General features: G+C 31.4%; 1 protein-coding gene across 2 annotated transcripts in view; it reads left to right on the forward strand.

The window, feature by feature from the left end:
- Positions 1-1710: 1710 nt before the first annotated feature.
- The window catches only part of fubp3 (far upstream element (FUSE) binding protein 3), a 42638-nt gene continuing 21892 nt past the window's right edge, over positions 1711-22456 (forward strand). Inside the window, exons 1-7 of one of the 2 annotated variants that reach the window (XM_073839615.1) lie at positions 1711-1844; positions 15913-16021; positions 19350-19386; positions 19493-19542; positions 19952-20023; positions 21518-21575; positions 21699-21861. In XM_073839615.1, coding sequence (XP_073695716.1) covers positions 1746-1844; positions 15913-16021; positions 19350-19386; positions 19493-19542; positions 19952-20023; positions 21518-21575; positions 21699-21861 — 588 coding nt within the window. In that variant the 5' untranslated portion in view covers positions 1711-1745. Of the gene's footprint in view, positions 1845-15885; positions 16022-19349; positions 19387-19492; positions 19543-19951; positions 20024-21517; positions 21576-21698; positions 21862-22456 lie in introns of both variants that reach the window. The other variant, XM_073839614.1, reaches the window with a different exon arrangement.

Raw genomic sequence — 22456 nt, forward strand, 5'->3', positions numbered from 1 at the left:
TTAATTAGTTGATCTATCTACTGTACACTACTGTTAGAACATACTTTAAAAAATATACTTTCACATGATCCTTCAGAAATCATTCTAATATTCTGATTTGCTGTTCAAAAAACAATTATTATTATTATTATGATGTTGAAAACTTTTCAGGTATCTTTGATGAATAGAAAGTTCTGAAGAAAAGCATTTATCTGAAATAGAAATATTTTGTAACATTATAAATGTCTTTGTCATCACTTTTGATCAATTTAAAGCATCCGTGCTAAATAAAAGTATTCATTTTTGTAATTTCTTTACTAAAAAAAAAAAACACATTCAGACTCATAACTTTTGAATGGTATAATGCATAATGTTACAAAAGCTTTTTATTTCAGATAAATGCTGACCACAAAGAATCCTGAAAAAAATATACTCAGCTGTAATAAAAAGTTTTATAAGAATTAAATATTTTAAAAACAATAAACTAAGAAATAATGAATACATTACATAAATGAATAATTAAATGAAATAAAATTGATATAAAAATTAGCAATGCAAGTTATATAGCATAATAGATTTCTTTACATAAAATATCTATATAATATTTATTTATATTGTATATTAAAATAAATATAATACAAACAAAAATTGCATATAAAAGTTTGAAAAACAAGAACAAAATAAAATGAAATACATTAAATAAAATACTTTTTACATAAATCTACATACACTCATGCATATTACAGTAAATATAATAAAAGCAAAAAGTTACATAAAAATTTTAAAACTCATAATCATCATTTTACCATTACATATAGTATTGCATGTAGTATATCTGCTCATATGAGCACTTTTAATACTCAAAATCATCATTTTACCATTACATATAGTATTGCATGTAGTATATCTGCTCATATGAGCACTTTTAATATTCATAATCATCATTTAACCATTACATATAGTATTGCATGTAGTATATCTGCTCATATGAGCACTTTTAATATTCATAATCATCATTTCACCATTACATATAGTATTGCATGTAGTATATCTGCTCATATGAGCACTTTTAATACTCAAAATCATCATTTTACCATTACATATAGTATTGCATGTAGTATATCTGCTCATATGAGCACTTTTAATATTCATAATCATCATTTAACCATTACATATAGTATTGCATGTAGTATATCTGCTCATATGAGCACTTTTAATACTCAAAATCATCATTTTACCATTACATATAGTATTGCATGTAGTATATCTGCTCATATGAGCACTTTTAATACTCAAAATCATCATTTTACCATTACATTTTTGTATTGGGTGTAGTATATCTGCTTATATGAGAAAAATTAAATAAATAAAATTAAATACATTCAATAAAATACTTGTGCCTGACATAAAAATACATACACACATACATATTATATTCTAGTAAATGTAATAAAAGCAAAAAGTTACATTAGAAATAAAATAATAAAAAAGCAACAAAACTGAGACATAAATCAATTAAAAATTAAATATTTAATTAAATATATTACTAAGTTTATTAAATAAGTTAATAAATCAACAATAATGTACAGTTTAGTGCTCCATGCAGTGAAGCGCTGTGAGAACCACGTGTGTGAAATCTCGCAGAGTCTCGTCATCCCACTGAGGTCTCGCGGTGCTCCCGCGCACGTTTCCTGTTCCGGGGTCGGTAGTGTACGCTCCGTGTGTGTTTATGTGCTTGTGTGTGTCCGTGTGTGTGAGTGTGTGTGATGATGATGATGGCGGAGCTGGTGCAGGGACAGGCCTCGGTGGCTCAGCCCGGGATGAAGGCGGACGGATTCACGGACCCGTTCCACCGCGCGCGACAGGTAGACACACGAGCGAGCGTGAGAAGATGAGCGTGTGTCCGTGAGTGTGTTTGACGAGTGCGCGTTTGGACGGAGAGTGTGTAGCATGTTAGCTGCTAGTGCTGCAGGAGCTTTAAAAACTCCAGCACACGCACACACACACAGAGACTCAGATTAAGGCCACAACACAACAACCGTAAAACACTATTTAGACGCGTTCGAATCGCACAACATCGCGCTGACAACACTAACACCAACTTTAGCGCTGTGTGCTCGACCATAAACTCCAAAAACAGCAGCAACAAACTGCTGCAACCTGTTGTTGTCATACACACACATCTTAAAACTTACTTCAGCGCGAACACACACGCGCGCGCACGCACAACAAACTCCTGGCTTTGGGCAAATGTCCGCCGCAAACGAGCGGAAAGTGCGCAGCGAGAAGTTTGTTGTGCACGTTGACACTTGTGCTAAAGCTCACACTCTCTCTCTCTCTCTCACACACTCGTGGAGTGGATCCTCAGAGGTGATCATGTGCTCGGAGCAGTTTTAGGACTCGAGAAAGAACTTCTGTCAGTGTGTGTGTGTGTGTTTCACATTATCATGCTTGTGTTCTTCAGAGGCCTTGTGCTTCTGCTCACATCAATGCACTTTCATACTCAAGCTTCATATGACCACTACATACTACAGCATGTAGCACATCTACTCAGATGAAGATTACACTCATTTAACTGATCATCACACCTTTACATACTGCATTGCATAAAGTATTTTTACACTTTTAATGCTAAAGTCTTCATCTCAGAAGAAATGCTGCATGCAGTACTGTATTTAATGGCAAAATGATGATTAGAAGTGCTCATCTGAGCAAATATACTACTATACTTATTAAAATGACAAATATAATTATTAAAAGTGCTCATTTCACTATCACATATAGTATTGCATGTAGAATATCTGCTGATAATAATCCTCATTTTCAATATTTAATGGTAAAATGAAGATTGTGAGCATTAAAGCTGCTCATCTGAGTAGATATGCTTTATTCAATACTATATGTAGTGGTAACTTGATGATTGTAATGTTTAAAAGTGATAATTTCACCATTGCATATAGTATTGCATGTAGTATATCTGCTTGTATGAGCACTTTTAATACTTAAAATCGTCAGAAGTATTTCTGATCAGAACTTTTAATACTCATAATCTTCATTTTACCATCAGTACTATACTGCATATACTATATATGCTCATATAAACGATCTTAATGTTCATCTTAGTAAAAATACTGCCTGCAATACAATATTTAATGGTAAAATGAATATTGTGAGTATTAAAAGTGCTCATCTAAGCAGATTTACTTCATGCAAAACTATATGTAGTGGTAAAATGGTGGTTACACTTATTAAAAGTCACCATTTCACCATTACATATAGTATTGCATGTAGTATTTCTGATCAGATGAGAACTTTTAATACTCATATTCTTTATTTTATCATTATTACAGTACTGCTTGTAGTATATCTGCTCAAATGAGTGCATTTATACTCATTATTTTACCATTTTATATATATAGTATATATGAACACTTTTAATACTCAATCTCCATTTTACCACCAGTACTGTACTGCTTTTACCACTGTACTGTACATGTGCTATATCTGCTCATGTGTGCTCTTAATCTTCATCTTAGCTGAAATGCTGCCTGCAATACAATATTTAATGGTAAAATGAAGATTGTAAGCATTTAAAGTGCTCATCTGAGTAGATAAGCCTCATGCAATACTATATGTAATGGTGAAATGATGATTATAAAATTACAAGTGATCATTTTGCTATTGCATATAGTATATCTGCTCAGATCAGATTAATTATTTTAATCACCAATTTAGTCTTATATATAGTATCGGCGGAGATGAGGATTATAATTATTAAGAGTCCTCATTTTACCTTTACATGTAGTATTTCTAGTAGCATATCTGCTAATTTTTAATAAATACAACTTATTTTACCATTACATATAGTATTGCATGTAGTGCTAAGATCAGCACTTTTGATCATTTTAATTGCCATTTTATCATTATATGTAATATAGCATGTAGTGTATCAGCTCAGATGAGGAGCTTTAATACTCATAATCTTGATCCCAGCAGAAATACTACATGCAATACTATATTTAATGGTAGAATGATGAGTATGACTATTTAAAGTGTTCATTTGAGCTGATATACTACATGCAAAACTTTTTTTGTCATTGCGTATATCATTGCATATAGTATATCACCTCATATAAGCACTTTAAATACAGATAATCTTTGTTTTACCATTATTGGGTGTAGTGTAGCATCTTAGATGAGCATTTTTAATACTCAATCTTAATCTCAGAAGGTATACTACATGCAGTACTACATTTAATGTTAAAATAGAGACCACAAAAAGTGCTCATCTGCACTTATTGCATCAACATGCAATCCTGTTCGTAACGGTAAAAATGTACCATTGCATGTAGTATATCTGCTCGTATGAGCACTTTTAATACTCATAATCGTCATTTCACCATTACATATAGTATTGCATGTAGTATATCTGCTCATATGAGCACTTTTAATACTCATCGTCATTTCACCATTACATATAGTATTGCATGTAGTATATCTGCTCATATGAGCACTTTTAATACTCATAATCGTCATTTCACCATTACATATAGTATTGCATGTAGTATATCTGCTCATATGAGCACTTTTAATACTCATAATCGTCATTTCACCATTACATATAGTATTGCATGTAGTATATCTGCTCATATGAGCACTTTTAAGACTCATAATCGTCATTTCACCATTACATATAGTATTGCATGTAGTATATCTGCTCATATGAGCACTTTTAAGACTCATAATCGTCATTTCACCATTACATATAGTATTGCGTGTAGTATATCTGCTCATATGAGCACTTTTAAGACTCATAATCGTCATTTCACCATTACATATAGTATTGCGTGTAGTATATCTGCTCATATGAGCACTTTTAAGACTCATAATCGTCATTTCACCATTACATATAGTATTGCGTGTAGTATATCTGCTCATATGAGCACTTTTAAGACTCATAATCGTCATTTCACCATTACATATAGTATTGCATGTAGTATATCTGCTCATATGAGCACTTTTAAGACTCATAATCGTCATTTCACCATTACATATAGTATTGCATGTAGTATATCTGCTCAGATGAGCAATTTTAATACTCAAAATAGTACTTTTACCGTTACATATAGTATTGCATGTAGTATATCTGCTCATATGAGCACTTTTAATACTCATAATCGTCATTTCACCATTACATATAGTATTGCGTGTAGTATATCTGCTCATATGAGCACTTTTAAGACTCATAATCGTCATTTCACCATTACATATAGTATTGCATGTAGTATATCTGCTCAGATGAGCACTTTTAATACTCATAATCGTCATTTCACCATTACATATAGTATTGCGTGTAGTATATCTGCTCATATGAGCACTTTTAAGACTCATAATCGTCATTTCACCATTACATATAGTATTGCATGTAGTATATCTGCTCATATGAGCACTTTTAATACTCATAATCGTCATTTCACCATTACATGTAGTATTGCATGTAGTATATCTGCTCATATGAGCACTTTTAATACTCATAATCGTCATTTCACCATTACATATAGTATTGCATGTAGTATATCTGCTCATATGAGCACTTTTAATACTCATAATCGTCATTTCACCATTACATGTAGTATTGCATGTAGTATATCTGCTCATATGAGCACTTTTAATACTCATAATCGTCATTTCACCATTACATGTAGTATTGCATGTAGTATATTTGCTCATATGAGCACTTTTAATACTCATAATCGTCATTTCACCATTACATGTAGTATTGCATGTAGTATATTTGCTCATATGAGCACTTTTAATACTCATAATCATCATTTCACCATTACATATAGTATTGCATGTAGTATATCTGCTCATATGAGCACTTTTAATACTCAAAATGGTACTTTCACCATTACATATAGTATTGCATGTAGTATATTTGCTCATATGAGCACTTTTAATACTCAAAATCGTCATTTCACCATTACATGTAGTATTGCATGTAGTATATTTGCTCATATGAGCACTTTTAATACTCATAATCGTCATTTCACCATTACATATAGTATTGCATGTAGTATATCTGCTCAGATGAGCACTTTTAATACTCATAATCGTCATTTCACCATTACATATAGTATTGCGTGTAGTATATCTGCTCATATGAGCACTTTTAAGACTCATAATCGTCATTTCACCATTACATATAGTATTGCATGTAGTATATCTGCTCATATGAGCACTTTTAATACTCATAATCGTCATTTCACCATTACATGTAGTATTGCATGTAGTATATCTGCTCATATGAGCACTTTTAATACTCATAATCGTCATTTCACCATTACATATAGTATTGCATGTAGTATATCTGCTCATATGAGCACTTTTAATACTCATAATCGTCATTTCACCATTACATGTAGTATTGCATGTAGTATATCTGCTCATATGAGCACTTTTAATACTCATAATCGTCATTTCACCATTACATGTAGTATTGCATGTAGTATATTTGCTCATATGAGCACTTTTAATACTCATAATCGTCATTTCACCATTACATGTAGTATTGCATGTAGTATATTTGCTCATATGAGCACTTTTAATACTCATAATCATCATTTCACCATTACATATAGTATTGCATGTAGTATATCTGCTCATATGAGCACTTTTAATACTCAAAATGGTACTTTCACCATTACATATAGTATTGCATGTAGTATATTTGCTCATATGAGCACTTTTAATACTCATAATCGTCATTTCACCATTACATGTAGTATTGCATGTAGTATATTTGCTCATATGAGCACTTTTAATACTCATAATCGTCATTTCACCATTACATATAGTATTGCATGTAGTATATCTGCTCATATGAGCACTTTTAATACTCAAAATGGTACTTTCACCATTACATATAGTATTGCATGTAATATATCTGCTCAGATGAGCACTTTTAATACTCAAAATAGTACTTTCACCATTACATATAGTATTGCATGTAATATATCTGCTCAGATGAGCACTTTTAATACTCAAAATGGTACTTTCACCATTACATATAGTATTGCATGTAATATATCTGCTCAGATGAGCACTTTTAATACTCAAAATAGTACTTTCACCATTACATGTAGTATATCTGCTCATATGAGCACTTTTAATACTCATAATCGTCATTTCACCATTACATATAGTATTGCATGTAGTATATCTGCTCATATGAGCAATTTTAATACTCAAAATAGTACTTTTACCGTTACATATAGTATTGCATGTAGTATATCTGCTCATATGAGCACTTTTAATACTCAAAATAGTACTTTTACCATTACATATAGTATTGCATGTAGTATATCTGCTCATATGAGCACTTTTAATACTCATAATCGTCATTTCACCATTACATATAGTATTGCATGTAGTATATCTGCTCATATGAGCACTTTTAATACTCAAAATAGTACTTTCACCATTACATATAGTATTGCATGTAGTATATCTGCTCATATGAGCACTTTTAATACTCATAATCGTCATTTCACCGTTACATATAGTATTGCATGTAGTATATCTGCTCATATGAGCAATTTTAATACTCAAAATAGTACTTTTACCGTTACATATAGTATTGCATGTAGTATATCTGCTCATATGAGCACTTTTAATACTCAAAATAGTACTTTCACCATTACATATAGTATTGCATGTAGTATATCTGCTCATATGAGCACTTTTAATACTCATAATCGTCATTTCACCGTTACATATAGTATTGCATGTAGTATATCTGCTCAGATGAGCACTTTTAATACTCATAATCGTCATTTCACCATTACATATAGTATTGCATGTAGTATATCTGCTCATATGAGCACTTTTAATACTCAAAATAGTACTTTCACCATTACATATAGTATTGCATGTAGTATATCTGCTCATATGAGCACTTTTAATACTCAAAATAGTACTTTCACCATTACATATAGTATTGCATGTAGTATATCTGCTCAGATGAGCACTTTTAATACTCATAATCGTCATTTCACCATTACATATAGTATTGCATGTAGTATATCTGCTCAGATGAGCACTTTTAATACTCATAATCGTCATTTCACCATTACATATAGTATTGCATGTAGTATATCTGCTCAGATGAGCACTTTTAATACTCATAATCGTCATTTCACCATTACATATAGTATTGCATGTAGTATATCTGCTCAGATGAGCACTTTTAATACTCATAATCGTCATTTCACCATTACATATAGTATTGCATGTAGTATATCTGCTCATATGAGCACTTTTAATACTCAAAATAGTACTTTCACCATTACATATAGTATTGCATGTAGTATATCTGCTCAGATGAGCACTTTTAATACTCATAATCGTCATTTCACCATTACATATAGTATTGCATGTAGTATATCTGCTCAGATGAGCACTTTTAATACTCATAATCGTCATTTCACCATTACATATAGTATTGCATGTAGTATATCTGCTCAGATGAGCACTTTTAATACTCATAATCGTCATTTCACCATTACATATAGTATTGCATGTAGTATATCTGCTCAGATGAGCACTTTTAATACTCATAATCGTCATTTCACCATTACATATAGTATTGCATGTAGTATATCTGCTCAGATGAGCACTTTTAATACTCATAATCGTCATTTCACCATTACATATAGTATTGCATGTAGTATATCTGCTCAGATGAGCACTTTTAATACTCATAATCGTCATTTCACCATTACATATAGTATTGCATGTAGTATATCTGCTCATATGAGCACTTTTAATACTCAAAATAGTACTTTCACCATTACATATAGTATTGCATGTAGTATATCTGCTCAGATGAGCACTTTTAATACTCATAATCGTCATTTCACCATTACATATAGTATTGCATGTAGTATATCTGCTCAGATGAGCACTTTTAATAATCATAATCGTCATTTCACCATTACATGTAGTATTGCATGTAGTATATCTGCTCAGATGAGCACTTTTAATACTCATAATCGTCATTTCACCATTACATATAGTATTGCATGTAGTATATCTGCTCATATGAGCACTTTTAATACTCAAAATAGTACTTTCACCATTACATATAGTATTGCATGTAGTATATCTGCTCAGATGAGCACTTTTAATACTCATAATCGTCATTTCACCATTACATATAGTATTGCATGTAGTATATCTGCTCAGATGAGCACTTTTAATACTCATAATCGTCATTTCACCATTACATATAGTATTGCATGTAGTATATCTGCTCAGATGAGCACTTTTAATACTCACAATCGTCATTTCACCATTACATATAGTAGTGCTGGGCGATATGGAAAAATCATGTATCACGATATGGATTATTTTATATCACGATAACGATATATATCACGATATACCAAAATAAAGTACGTTTTCAGTTATTCTCTGAAAAGTTTGACAAAAATATCATTGCATAATTTTTTGCAACTTTATTTTTATTCGTTATTTGAAGTGACATTTAACTGAACTGTCACAAATGAGAAAAATACATTTTAGTGCAGCAATATAAATGTATCAAATGACAACAGATGTGGTGGAGGTAGAGCTACAGTAGCCTTCACATGTTTTATCCACATCATAGTTAAATAGTATTATCAAAATAAACTATTTTTTTATTAAAGTGCACAGCCATTTCAAGTTTCTGAGCAGAAAAGCACTCAATTATAAAAAATAAACAAAACATTTTTCAACCTTGTAGTGCAAAGTTTGCAAACCAAAATAAAGTATCACGCCTGTTTCACACATACTCCGTCTGCAGTGCGTATGCAGTCCGTGTGCGTTACGTATGCGGTGCAGAGGCAGCACGGACTCGTTTTGCTTCCACACAGAACGCGTTTGCAGTCCGTTCCTGATCCGCGGGTGTTTACCACAAACACACCATTTATCCGTTATTTTAATTTCAAATCCAAACGTGCTTTTTCAGCATTGGGATACTCTTTTATCACAGTACACTAATACAATAATACTAAACATATTCACGTTTAAACTCAACGTATTATAAACAACGTAGGCTATTATTTAATGCACTTGACTTCTAGATTTGTTTATTAAATTGGTCAAGCAAGTTGCAACACATTTAAACCCAGCATACTCAAAATAGTACTTTTACCGTTACATATATAGTATTGCATGTAGTATATCTGCTCATATGAGCACTTTTAATACTCATAATCGTCATTTCACCATTACATATAGTATGGCGTGTAGTGTATTTTTTGTATGAGCACTTTTAATACTCAAAAATCTTCCTTTTACCGTTACATAGTACATAATACTTGGTAAATGTCAAAGTATCTTGCAGACATTCCACTATATACCACATAAACTCTGGTGGTAGTTGAGTTGATGGCTGAAGTCATTGATTCGCTGAGAGCTGTACAGTAAGCAGCGACATGCAGCTGTCATGACACACGCGTGTCAGTATTCGAGAGAGAAGCTGGAGCTGTGAATATGAGACACTTTGAGAGGAGTCAGTCATGCGTGCGTGTGCCGCGCCACGTTTGCATAACATGAAAAACCAGACTGGAGCCGTAAACTGTAAATGGCATGAATATGCTATTATTATCATCGCTTATTCGGAAACACGGGTGCGATTTCGAGTTTTGCTTTGTCATACAGGTAGCAAACAGTTGCATCCCGTATATTTTCTTAACCCATTCTGAGATGTTAATACGTTTTTAGACATGTTTTGAGATGTTAAAGTTCAGTGTAGAGTTGTTGTCTCTGCATGACTTCATTGTAAATCTCCTGAGTGTCGGCGCTTGTAAGCAGGCGCCTGATGGATCGATGCTCGGTTAAGGCCTGTCAGGCTGAGCAGAGCCCGATACTGTACTGACAGACTGCGTGTCTTCAGCTTTCTACAGTATCACCTCATGCTTGTGCAGGTTTGATCACTTTATGAAAAATCCGTTATCACAATACATTGTTCTAGATTTGTGCTGTTTGTAAAACATACAGATGTAATTATCCATTTTATAAAAGATATTTAAGCTTGGACGTTTTTGATGATGTAATACTAGTTAATATGGGTCAGTTTGTGGGATGGATGTGTATTCATTAGTTTATGTAAGCAGCTGTCATTTCACTCAAATGTCTGTGAATTCTGATTGGTTGAGACACGTCTAAAGCCGTTATAAAATGCGGTGTTGCCACATTGTTTGGCAGTTGTAAATCACTACAGTTAGACTAATGAATGCTTACGTGACAAAGGCATTGTTTATTCTGATCGTTATTATTATTACCAACTTCTCTAAAAATGCTGTGTTTAATTATTTTGCCATTGTAAAAGCAAGACTTCACTCTAAAAAGTATATTACAGTGATTTTACTATTTATCTATCTGTACTATACTAATACTATACTATACCATACCACACCATACCATAATGTACTATACTATACCACACTATACTAGGCTATGCTATACTGTACCTTACTATACCATAATGTACCATACCATACTATACTATACTATACCATACCATACCGTACTATACCATAATGTACTATACCACGCTATACTATTCTATGGTATGCTATACTATAATATAATAAGGGTCAAAGATTAGCATAAAACAATAAGTGTAATACTGCTTTAAATTGTTGTTGTTTTTCATAACAAAATATTGAATTTTTTTCTGTTTTATTTAATTGCATTTTTGTTTTTCTGAGCAAAAAAAAGCGTTTTCCCTAATTTACAGAAGACACATACTAAAATGTCAATCTTGTCAGGCATATTTACAACAAAAATCAATAAGTTTATGACATATTAAAAGAAATTAAAATAATTACTTTCACCCCAAATATTATTATAATTATTAATTTTAATTAATCAAACAATAAATTCTTAAAAGAATTATAGTTACTATTAGTAATTCTACATTTTTAAAATTTGCCACAATCCTAGGTTTTGCCCGTTTGTCAGTCAGAATTTTTTACTCATTTAAAACATAATAAAATGTAATAAGCTCCATTATTATTTTTTATATATTTTAATTTGTATAATATATATAATTTGTACAAGTCAGAATAAGCGTGTTGTCTGAATTGTTACATAAATATTGTTACACTGAAAGAAAATGTAACATTATTCCAACCAAATTTAGACATTTTATTGTTCAAAAACGTTTGAAACATTAAAAGTAACATTTCATTTTCATTCAATGTGTTTCTATGAACATAAGATCACTTTTTTAAATTTCGTTTGATATGGACATCTTAACTTCTTTGACCCCTGAATTTTAATATTAATATATATTAGTATCTTTTATATATTCATATCTTTTTCTTTTGTTCCGCTCTCACGTTTTACTGCTAATATGGCAATGACTGAAAGGATTAATGGTGTAGTTTTAAACATGTTTGCGCACACGCCTGCCGTTTAGCCTCCATTTCGAAACACGTCTCGTCCGTTCATGAAGCGTGTGTCCTTGAACGCAGCGCTGTGACACCTGTGGCCGGATTGAAGTTTTCTCCTGGTGTTTGAGCGCGGGCCGCACGCCTCTGCGTTCAGTTTTTATCAACTCTGACGGGGAAGAAAATAGACCTGGGCTCACGTCCAGAATCGCAGGCCCATTTTACAGCCCCGTCTCTGCCGCTCGAAGCTCCAGAGCTGACACAATTCTCTTTATCTCAAGTTTGCTCTCCTGCGATAGAAACGAGCGGCCGTTTGTGTTTGATTTGTGATGACGTGCTTGTGGACGCGTTACATAATCGGCTTCTCCTGTGTAGTGCAATGACAGCGGTCATGTTTTAACCCTCGTAATGCATTCAGATTATGTGTATTTTCACATTCCCTGTCTGGACATGTGGAACATTATTATTTACTTTTACTTTTTTTATTTATTATTTACTGCATTTTTACCTTTTTTTTAGTAATAAAATTTTTTGAATTTTTTGAAATTTCAAATTATAAATAAATCATACCACATTTTAAATAAAATATATTTAAAAAAATAATGTATATTATTTAAATATTAATATTTATTAAAATGTAATAAAAAAAATTAAAGGATTTTAGTTTCATTCCGTTGAATTTAATTCCTTTTTATAACTCAGCATTGCTCAAAACCAGTCCAACATGGTAAAACAGAAAAATATATTTCTAACAAAAAAACACATTAACCACCAGAAAAAAAAAAAAAAAAAAAAAAAAAAAAAAATATATATATATAATTTTTTTTAAAATTAATTAAATTATTTATTTGAAACAAATTGTTTGAAATTATTTGAAATGTAAAATTACTCATTAACCATAAAAATATATATGTATATATAATTGAAACAATTATATTTTTTAATCACATTTTATATTAATCACATTTTATTAATCTAAATATTGAGAAAATCCAGGAAAAAAAGTTATTATAATTTTAGAATTTAATTATTTATTTGTATATAATTTTTTTTTTTTTTTTTAATTTTCAGAAATTTGCATGAAACTATAAGATCAAGAACCCCATTTGGAATGAGTGGAATTTAACTAAATTTTACTGCATAAACTGCATAAATATTACTCTGGAAAAAAAGAAAGCAAATTCAATTTTTTTTACTTGCATACTTTTATTTTCAAATAAAAAGTGACATTCATATTCGTCAACAAAATTCAGTCCAAACAGCATCTGACATGGAAAAAAAAGCTAAATATATTTTACAGGTTTTTTTTATTTATTTATTTTTTATTTTACAACTAGTATTTTTGACACCTGATGGCACTCCATAAATGCATGACCTGCATCTGAAACGTAATATTTTAATTTTAATTGCTTAGATATCTTCAATAATAATTGTGAAAAACCTGACAAAATAATTTGTGTATTTTAAGAGTTTTCAAGCATTTGCAAAGTCTTGTTCTTTTACTAAAAACTATTTTGTTAGAACTTTTAATGCATCTATTCTGTGTCTGAACGAACCCAAAAGCTGTCTCACATCAAGTTTCATTTAATTAGTCAGCGCTGAAACAATCAAAGCAGGCGGTGATTAGCATTAATCCGTGAGCGTGTAAAAGTGAACGGTCTCGTTTCTCCACCCATTGTTGCGCTGACTTTGCTGCTCCTGTTGGGTTGCATCATGGGTAACTAATGCGCTCCATTGACCTACATTGGGTCCGCTCCTTGTGTCGTCCGGCTGGAGTGGGCAACAAGTGGCCAGTTGTTCGTCTGAATTCCTCCAACTGCTGTTTACCTTCTCCTGCGTTTCTCTGGAGTCGTTCCCTCGGGTCGCTCGTTTATCCCGGCGCTCGCATAGCTGGCATTCCTTCCCAGCATTCCCCAGAAAGAGGGTTTAGCCGGAGGGAAGAGGTGGAGACGGACGGGCCTGTCTCTCTCTGTCGGTCTCTCTTTCTGCCCCGCTCCAGTCTTTCTCCTCAAAATGGCCTCTTGCTTTGAGTTGAACAGCATTAGAAGCATTGCTTCTCTGTTGTGCACCATTCACCGTATTAATGCTGGCAAATGACAGTTTAATTCTTAGAATGAATTGTTCAGATTTTTCTAATCTATGTTTTAGTGATTTGTTTAAAACACTGCTCTTCAATGCATGATACTGGAATGTGTGTGTAAAATGTATTTGAAAAAAATCATTCTACGACATTTATAAGAACAAATAAATGGAGAATTACCAGTGTTAGCTCCATTGTAATGAATGGAATTTAGTTCAATTCCGTTGAATTAAATTCTTTTTATAACTCATGATTGCTCAAAACCTGTCCAGTATGATAAAACAAAATATTTCTAACAAAAAAAATACATAAACCACCGTAAATAAATAAATGTAATTTTATTTGAAACAAATTTTGAAATTATTTAAATTTTCAAATTACACATTAAACACAAATAATTTAAAAATGATAATTAAATACTTGTTACTTTTTTATTAATCTAAATATTGAGAGATAATTTGAAATTATAATAATTTGAAATAGATTACACATTAACCAATTATTTATTTATTTATTGATTTTTCTAATCTATGTTTCAGGTTAGTGTGATTTGTTTGAAACACTGCTCTTCAATGTGAGATACTGGAACGAGGCGCTCACCTCCAGTAAATTTATAAATACTTTATAAATAAAAGATGCTTCATAATGTTTCATAATGCGTTCCTGACAAAAAAAAAATGCAATGCATTGCTGAAACGGCAAATAATTATTTACTTTTGTGTATGTGTATATATATTTTAATACATTTTAGCTTAAATATATAGCTTAAATATATAAAATTTTTAATTTTCTTATATATAAAATTTTAATAATTAATTAAATTATTTTTTGCAAACTGTGTATATTTTAACAATTCTTATCATATTTTACAAAGTTTAGCATTTTAAGTAATTATATATATATATATATATATATATATATATATATATATGTATATGTTATTTTTTGCGAATTGTGTGTGTATATATAACAATTTTGAATTTGAATATACAAAATTTATTATTTAAAAGATTATATATAAAATGTCATGGATTTTTTTTTATTCAAGTTATCTACGTGTATATATATTTAAACAAAGTTTCACTTAAAAATAAATGAAACAAGTTTATTATTTTAAATATATAGAAAATGATAATTTTTTTTACTTTTTTTGCAAATTGTGTGTATATTAACAAATTTTTAATTAAATATACAAATTTTATTATTTATATAATTATGTACAAAATGTAGTAATTTAAATACTTTTTTGTATGTGTGTGTATTTTAACAAATATTATCTGTGTGTGTCTGGAAAAAAAAAAAAAAAAAAAAAAAATATATATATATATATATATATATATATATGTATATGTGTGTTAAATGACTGTTGTAAATGAAAAACAGTCTGTGGTTTGCTCTGATGTCTTACAGATTGCTAAAATGGGGGGAGAGCAGATGCAGCATCTGAACAACTCGTCTCCAGTCGTGGACGCCTCACTGTACGGCTATGGAGGCCAGAAACGCTCGCTGGATGAAGGAGGTACGTCCTCATGTCTTTATTTATGAAACGGATCATTAAATTGAATGTAAACACACACCTGTGACAGACGTAGTGTGTTGGTGTTGCAGCATTAACTAGATACACAGTTTGTCAAGACCAGCCTTTTGAAGTTGGCTTGAGAAAGTTTGAACAATTTACAAAAGTTTAAGCTTAATATTTGATAGCTAGCTAGATGAATATAGACAGATAGCATGTTTCTAGCATGATTAGCAAGTTGCTAGTGTGTTTCTAGCATGATTAAGTTGCTAGCATGTTTCTAGCATGATTAGCAAGTTGCTAGCGTGCTTCTACCAGGATGAACAAGTTGTTAGCGTGTTTCTAGCATGATTAGCAAGTTGCTAGCGTGTTTCTAGCATTATTAGCAAGTTGCTAGCGTGTTTCTAGCATTATTAGCAAGTTGCTAGCGTGTTTCTAGCAGGATTAGCAAGTTGCTAGCGTGTTTCTAGCAGGATTAGCAAGTTGCTAGCGTGTTTCTAGCATGATTACCAAGTTGTTAACATGATTACCAAGTTGTTAGCATGATTACCAAGTTGTTAGCATGTTTCTAGCATGATTATGTTACTAGCATGTTGTTAACATGACTCTAACTCTAGTGAGTTATTAGCATCATTCTAATGATTACCAAGTTGCTAGCATGTTTCTAGCATATGTCTAACATGATTAACATGTTACTAGCATGTTGTTAGCATTATTCTAGCATGATTAGCAAGTTGCTAGCATGTTTCTAGCATGATTAGCAAGTTGCTAGCATGATTATCAAGTTGCTAGCATGATTATCAAGTTGCTAGCATGATTATCAAGTTGCTAGCATGATTAGCAAGTTGCTAGTGTGTTTCTAGCATGATTAGCAAGTTGCTAGCGTGTTTCTAGTATGATCAGCAAGTTGCTAGCATGTTTCTAGCATGATCAGCAAGTTGCTAGCGTGTTTCTAGCATGATCAGCAAGTTGCTAGCGTGTTTCTAGCATGGTTAGCAAGTTGCTAGCGTGTTTCTAGCATGGTTAGCAAGTTGCTAGCGTGTTTCTAGCATGGTTAGCAAGTTGCTAGCGTGTTTCTAGCATGGTTAGCAAGTTGCTAGCGTGTTTCTAGCATGATGAGCAAGTTACTAGCATGACTAGCATGACTAGCAAGTTACTAGCACAATTCTAGCATGATTAGCATATTGTTAGCATGATTTCGATAGATGAACTGGAGTTTGAAGAGTAGTAAGTTAGTTTTCTGAGGTGAGCTAAATGAGAATCAGTGTGTGTTTGTTAATGATTGTGTCTGCTGTGAGTCACATGTGTGTCTCTAATACAGTGGAGGAGACAGATGTGAGGCGACTGTGAGGCTCAAATCAATGCAGATCTTGACCTTTGACAGCGTTTAGTTTCCACACCAGACACTGATTGGTTCTTGTGTTCTTGAAGCGCTTGCGAAAGAGGTAGCAAACGTCAGAAAGCAGCGAGTGTGGGACGTTTCAGGAAGTGAAACCTGTTTGTGTGCCGCAGCTGAGACCCGAGTCGACTTCAAACACCCGAATAAAGACACAATCACAACCCCAAACACGTCACGGTTCAACACTGGCCTCAACGTTAAACTCAATCGATTTAAATTAGTTTTTATGTTTAATCTATTGTTTAAGTCAAAGATTACAAATAAAAACAATTTTAAATAGATTATGACTTTTTTAACCATGATGTGTTTAAATGCAGTGATTATTTTTATATCATGTTAACGACATGTTAATCATGCTAGTAACATGTTAATCATACTAGTACTGTTAAAATCATGCTGGCAACATGTTAGTAACAGGCTAATCATGTTAGAAACATGCTGACAATATGCTAATCATGCTAATAGCATGCTAATAACTTCCTGATCATGCTAGAAACATGTTAACAACATGGTAATCAGGCTATAAACATGCTAGTAACTTGTTAATCATGCTAACAACGGGCTACTAATGCTAACGACATTCTAATAATGCTAGTAACAGGTTCATCATGTTAAAAACATGCTAATCATGCTAACAGCATGCTATTAACTTCCTAATCATGCTAGAAACATGTTAGCAACATACTAATTAGGTTAGACAAGTTAACATGCTAATCATGCTAGTAACTTGTTAATCATACTAGTAATGTTAACATCATGCTGGCAACATGTTAGTAACAGGCTAATCATGCTAATAGCATGCTAATAACTTCCTGATCATGCTTGAAACATGTTAACAACATGGTAATCAGGCTATAAACATGCTAGTAACTTGTTAATCATGCTAACATCATGCTAACGACATTCTAATCATGCTAGCAACATGCTAGGAACAGGTTAATCATGTTAGAAAAGTTAACAAAATGCTAATCATGCTAGAAACATGTTAACAACATACTAATTAGGTTAGAAAAGTTAACATGCTAATCATGCTAGTAACTTGTTAATCATGCTAGTAATGCTAACATCATGCTAGCAACATTCTATTTATTTTAGCTACACATTGGTAACATGTTCATGTTTGAAACTTGTTTACAACATGCTAATCATGCTAGAAACATGCTAGCAACATGTTAATGAGGTTACTACATGCTAGTAACACGTTATTGACATGTTAAACATGTTAGAAACACGTTAACAACATGCTAATCATGCTAGCAACATGCTAGAAACATGCTAGCAACATGTTAATGATGCTACAAAATGCTAGTAACACGCTATTGACATGTTAAACATGTTAGAAACACGTTAACAACATGCTAATCATGCTAGCAACATGCTAGAAACATGTTAGCAACATGTTAATGATGCTACAACATGCTAGTAACACGCTATTGACGTTAAACATGTTAGAAACACGTTAACATGTTAATCATGCTAGCAACATGCTAGCAAAATGTTAATGATGCTACAACATGCTAGTAACACGCTATAAAACATGTTAAACATGTTAGAAACATGCTGGCAACATGCTAGTAACTTGTTAGTCATTCTAGCTACATGTCAGTAACTTGTTAAATAGGTTGGAAACATGTTAGCAACATGCTAAAACATGCTATCTATCCATCATCTGACAGACTGTATTGCCTTCAAAACATTCAAGCTTTAAAACGACTTTAAACTTCAATCTTTTTTGGACTGAAAACCATAACATTTCTACAATTTCTAAAACTTTTTACACTTTTTCACACTTGCTGATCAGGCTTTTTCAAGCCAACGTAAAGTTTGATGGACTTTTATAAGATTTGAAGTTTCTTCTGGCAGACTGTGATGATGTTCTGTGTATTTCTCAGTAATTAACATGAATCTATTTTTCATTCTGTTTCTGTGAAGTGGCTAACCAGCTGGGCGCAATGGTACATGGTACAAGGTGAGTGCTTTTATTTATTAAAACTCCTATTTATTATAGTTTTAGATTAATAAACATGCATTTGTAAGCACAGCTGTAATGATTATGTTGTTATGTGTTTGTTTAGGGCTATAATTACAGAAGACTTCAAAGTGCCTGATAAGATGGTTGGATTCAGTAAGTACCATGGATAAATAGATATAAATAAAATATATAAAATTGTATTTAATATTTTTTTTTTTACTATTATTATTTAATGAATGCTCTAAAAATGTTGACAGATTTTTTTTTTTTTGAAGTCCTACCAACATTTAGAACAACATTTTTTTTTTTTTTCAAATAGCATTTTTTTTTTCTAAAAGAAAAAAAAGCACTTACTGTTGTTTTTTAAAAACTTTTTTTCATTAAAAATTCTGAAAAAAAAAATCTTAAAAAAAAAAAAAACGAATGCATAAAAGTTTTGGCCTTTTAGTAGTTGAACTCTGCATTTTTATTTAATTTTCTTTATTTTAATTTTTTTTTAAATAGTATGCATGCAGTTTTTGTCAGAATATAATCTGATCTGTGTGTTTTTGTTGTCCGGCAGTCATTGGACGGGGCGGTGAACAGATCACAAGAATTCAGCTGGAATCCAACTGTAAGATCCAGATCGCTGCTGGTACGTTCTCATCTGAATACGGTTCTTCATCTTTAATTCTTCTTCTTTAATTACCTCTATAAAAACACAGAGTGAGGCGAATGTTGGTTCGACTTCCAGGAAAAGCTAGAAGTCAAATTATGTAAAAGCATCTACAAAATGCAGATGTAAACAAGACGGTAATTAAAAAAAAAAAATAGTAATGAAGCTATTAAAATATTATAATAATTTATACACATTTTTTTGTAGATGTATAATATAAGTAAAAAATATTTAATTAATAATAATTATAGTTATAGTAATATTTGAGAGTAGAATATTTTTGAGAAATTGATGCAAATTCTTTAAGTTTATTTATAATAATTTATGCTGTTGCATTTATGCTAAATTGTTTCCACATATCCTTAGCGTTATGAAAAAATCTAATTTTCAATAAATGTTAATAAAAATAATTTATGCATTTGATAAATTGATGGTACACATTCCTAAGTAATTGATTTTAATTTATAATAATTTGACATTGCATTTATGCTAAATTGTTGTGAAATCCTCATTGTTATGCATAAATTTAAATAAAATTGTAAACAAAAATATTATAATAATTTATACACATTTTTTTGTAGATGTATAATATAAGTAAAAAATATTTAATTAATAATAATTATAGTTATAGTAATATTTGAGAGTAGAATATTTTTGAGAAATTGATGCAAATTCTTTAAGTTTATTTATAATAATTTATGCTGTTGCATTTATGCTAAATTGTTTCCAAATATCCTTAGCGTTATGAAAAAATCAAATTTTCAATAAATGTTAATAAAAATAATTTATGCATTTGATAAATTGATGGTACACATTCCTAAGTAATTGATTTTAATTTATAATAATTTGACATTGCATTTATGCTAAATTGTTGTGAAATATCCTTATTGTTATGCATAAATTTAAATAAAATTGTAAACAAAAATATTATAATAATGAAACTATTTAAATGTTATAATGAAATGTGTGATAAAAATATATTAATTTTCAATAAATGTTAATAAATAATTTTATGCGTTTAAGAAATTAAAGGTACAGATTCCTAAGTAATTGATTTTAGTTTATAATCATTTTTTCAATTGCATTCATGCTAAATTGTTTCCAGATATCCTTATCGTTATGCATGAATCGAAATAAAATTGTAAATAAATTGTATAATAATAAAACTATTTTAATGTTATAATGATGAGTAATAAAAATATTAGATTGATATTCAATAAATGTTAATAAAAAAATATGCATTTGATAAATTGATGGTACACATTCCTAAGTAATTGATTTTAATTTATAATAACTTGGCATTGCATGATGAAACTTTAAATTTTATAATGAAATGTGTAATAAAATATATAAATTTTCAATAAATGTTAATAAAAAATAATTAAATGTATGCATTTGAGAAATGAACTGAGTCCAACAGTTTGCGTTTTTTTTTTAATTTGTTTGCAATTATTTGTCGTGTCACCCCCACAGACAGTGGAGGTATGATGGATAGGCCTTGCACCCTGACTGGGACCCCAGAAAGCATCGAGTAAGAACGCACCACAGTTGAACCCTTCAGCACTTTCAGATTCTGCTTTATTAGTCAGAGTTTCTGGATGCACTAAATGAGCTCAAGTGATTTATTTTTTCTGCTGTCGTTCGTGTTCATCAGGCAGGCCAAGAGGTTGTTGGGGCAGATCGTGGACCGGTGTCGGAACGGACCGGGCTTCCATAATCAGATGGATGGGAACAGCGCCGTCCAGGAGATCCTGATCCCGGCCAGTAAAGTAGGCCTGGTCATCGGGAAAGGAGGCGACACCATCAAACAGCTGCAGGTTGGTTTGCAATTCTAAAATATCTAAAATTGAAAATGAGATGTGTTAGAATTGATAAGCTGCTAATTGTGATTCAGCCATTTGTTTCACTAAAAAAATTCTTGTAATGTTCAAAAGTAACATTTATTTATACAATATTACGAAAGCTCAGTTCATCGTTACATTTGAGACATGATATTGTCAGTTTTTGCTCGATTTCCAGTCAAAGCCATAGCAGAACTATCTATGAATCTATGGATTTGAATGAATTGAGTGAGTCAGGGATTCAGTGGCTCATTCATAAAGAGCGTCATTTGCTTCATTTCTGAATGAGTCAGAAGTTTGAAAAAATCAAGTGAGCTAATAATTCAGTGAATCATTAACAGTCAATTACTTTGTTTCTGAACGAATCGGCCGTTTTAACAAATCAAGCGAGTCGATGATTCAGTGAGTCATTCATAAAGACAGTAATTTGCTTCATTTATGAATGAATCAGCTGTTTTAACAAATCAAGTGTGACAATGATTCAGTGAATCATTTGCAGAGTCACTGATTCACTGTTTCTAATTGAATCAGCCATTTTAACAATTCAAGTGAGTCAGTGATTCAGTGACTC

Source organism: Garra rufa, chromosome 5 (assembly GCF_049309525.1).
Source record: "Garra rufa chromosome 5, GarRuf1.0, whole genome shotgun sequence".
Lineage (NCBI taxonomy): Eukaryota > Metazoa > Chordata > Actinopteri > Cypriniformes > Cyprinidae > Garra > Garra rufa.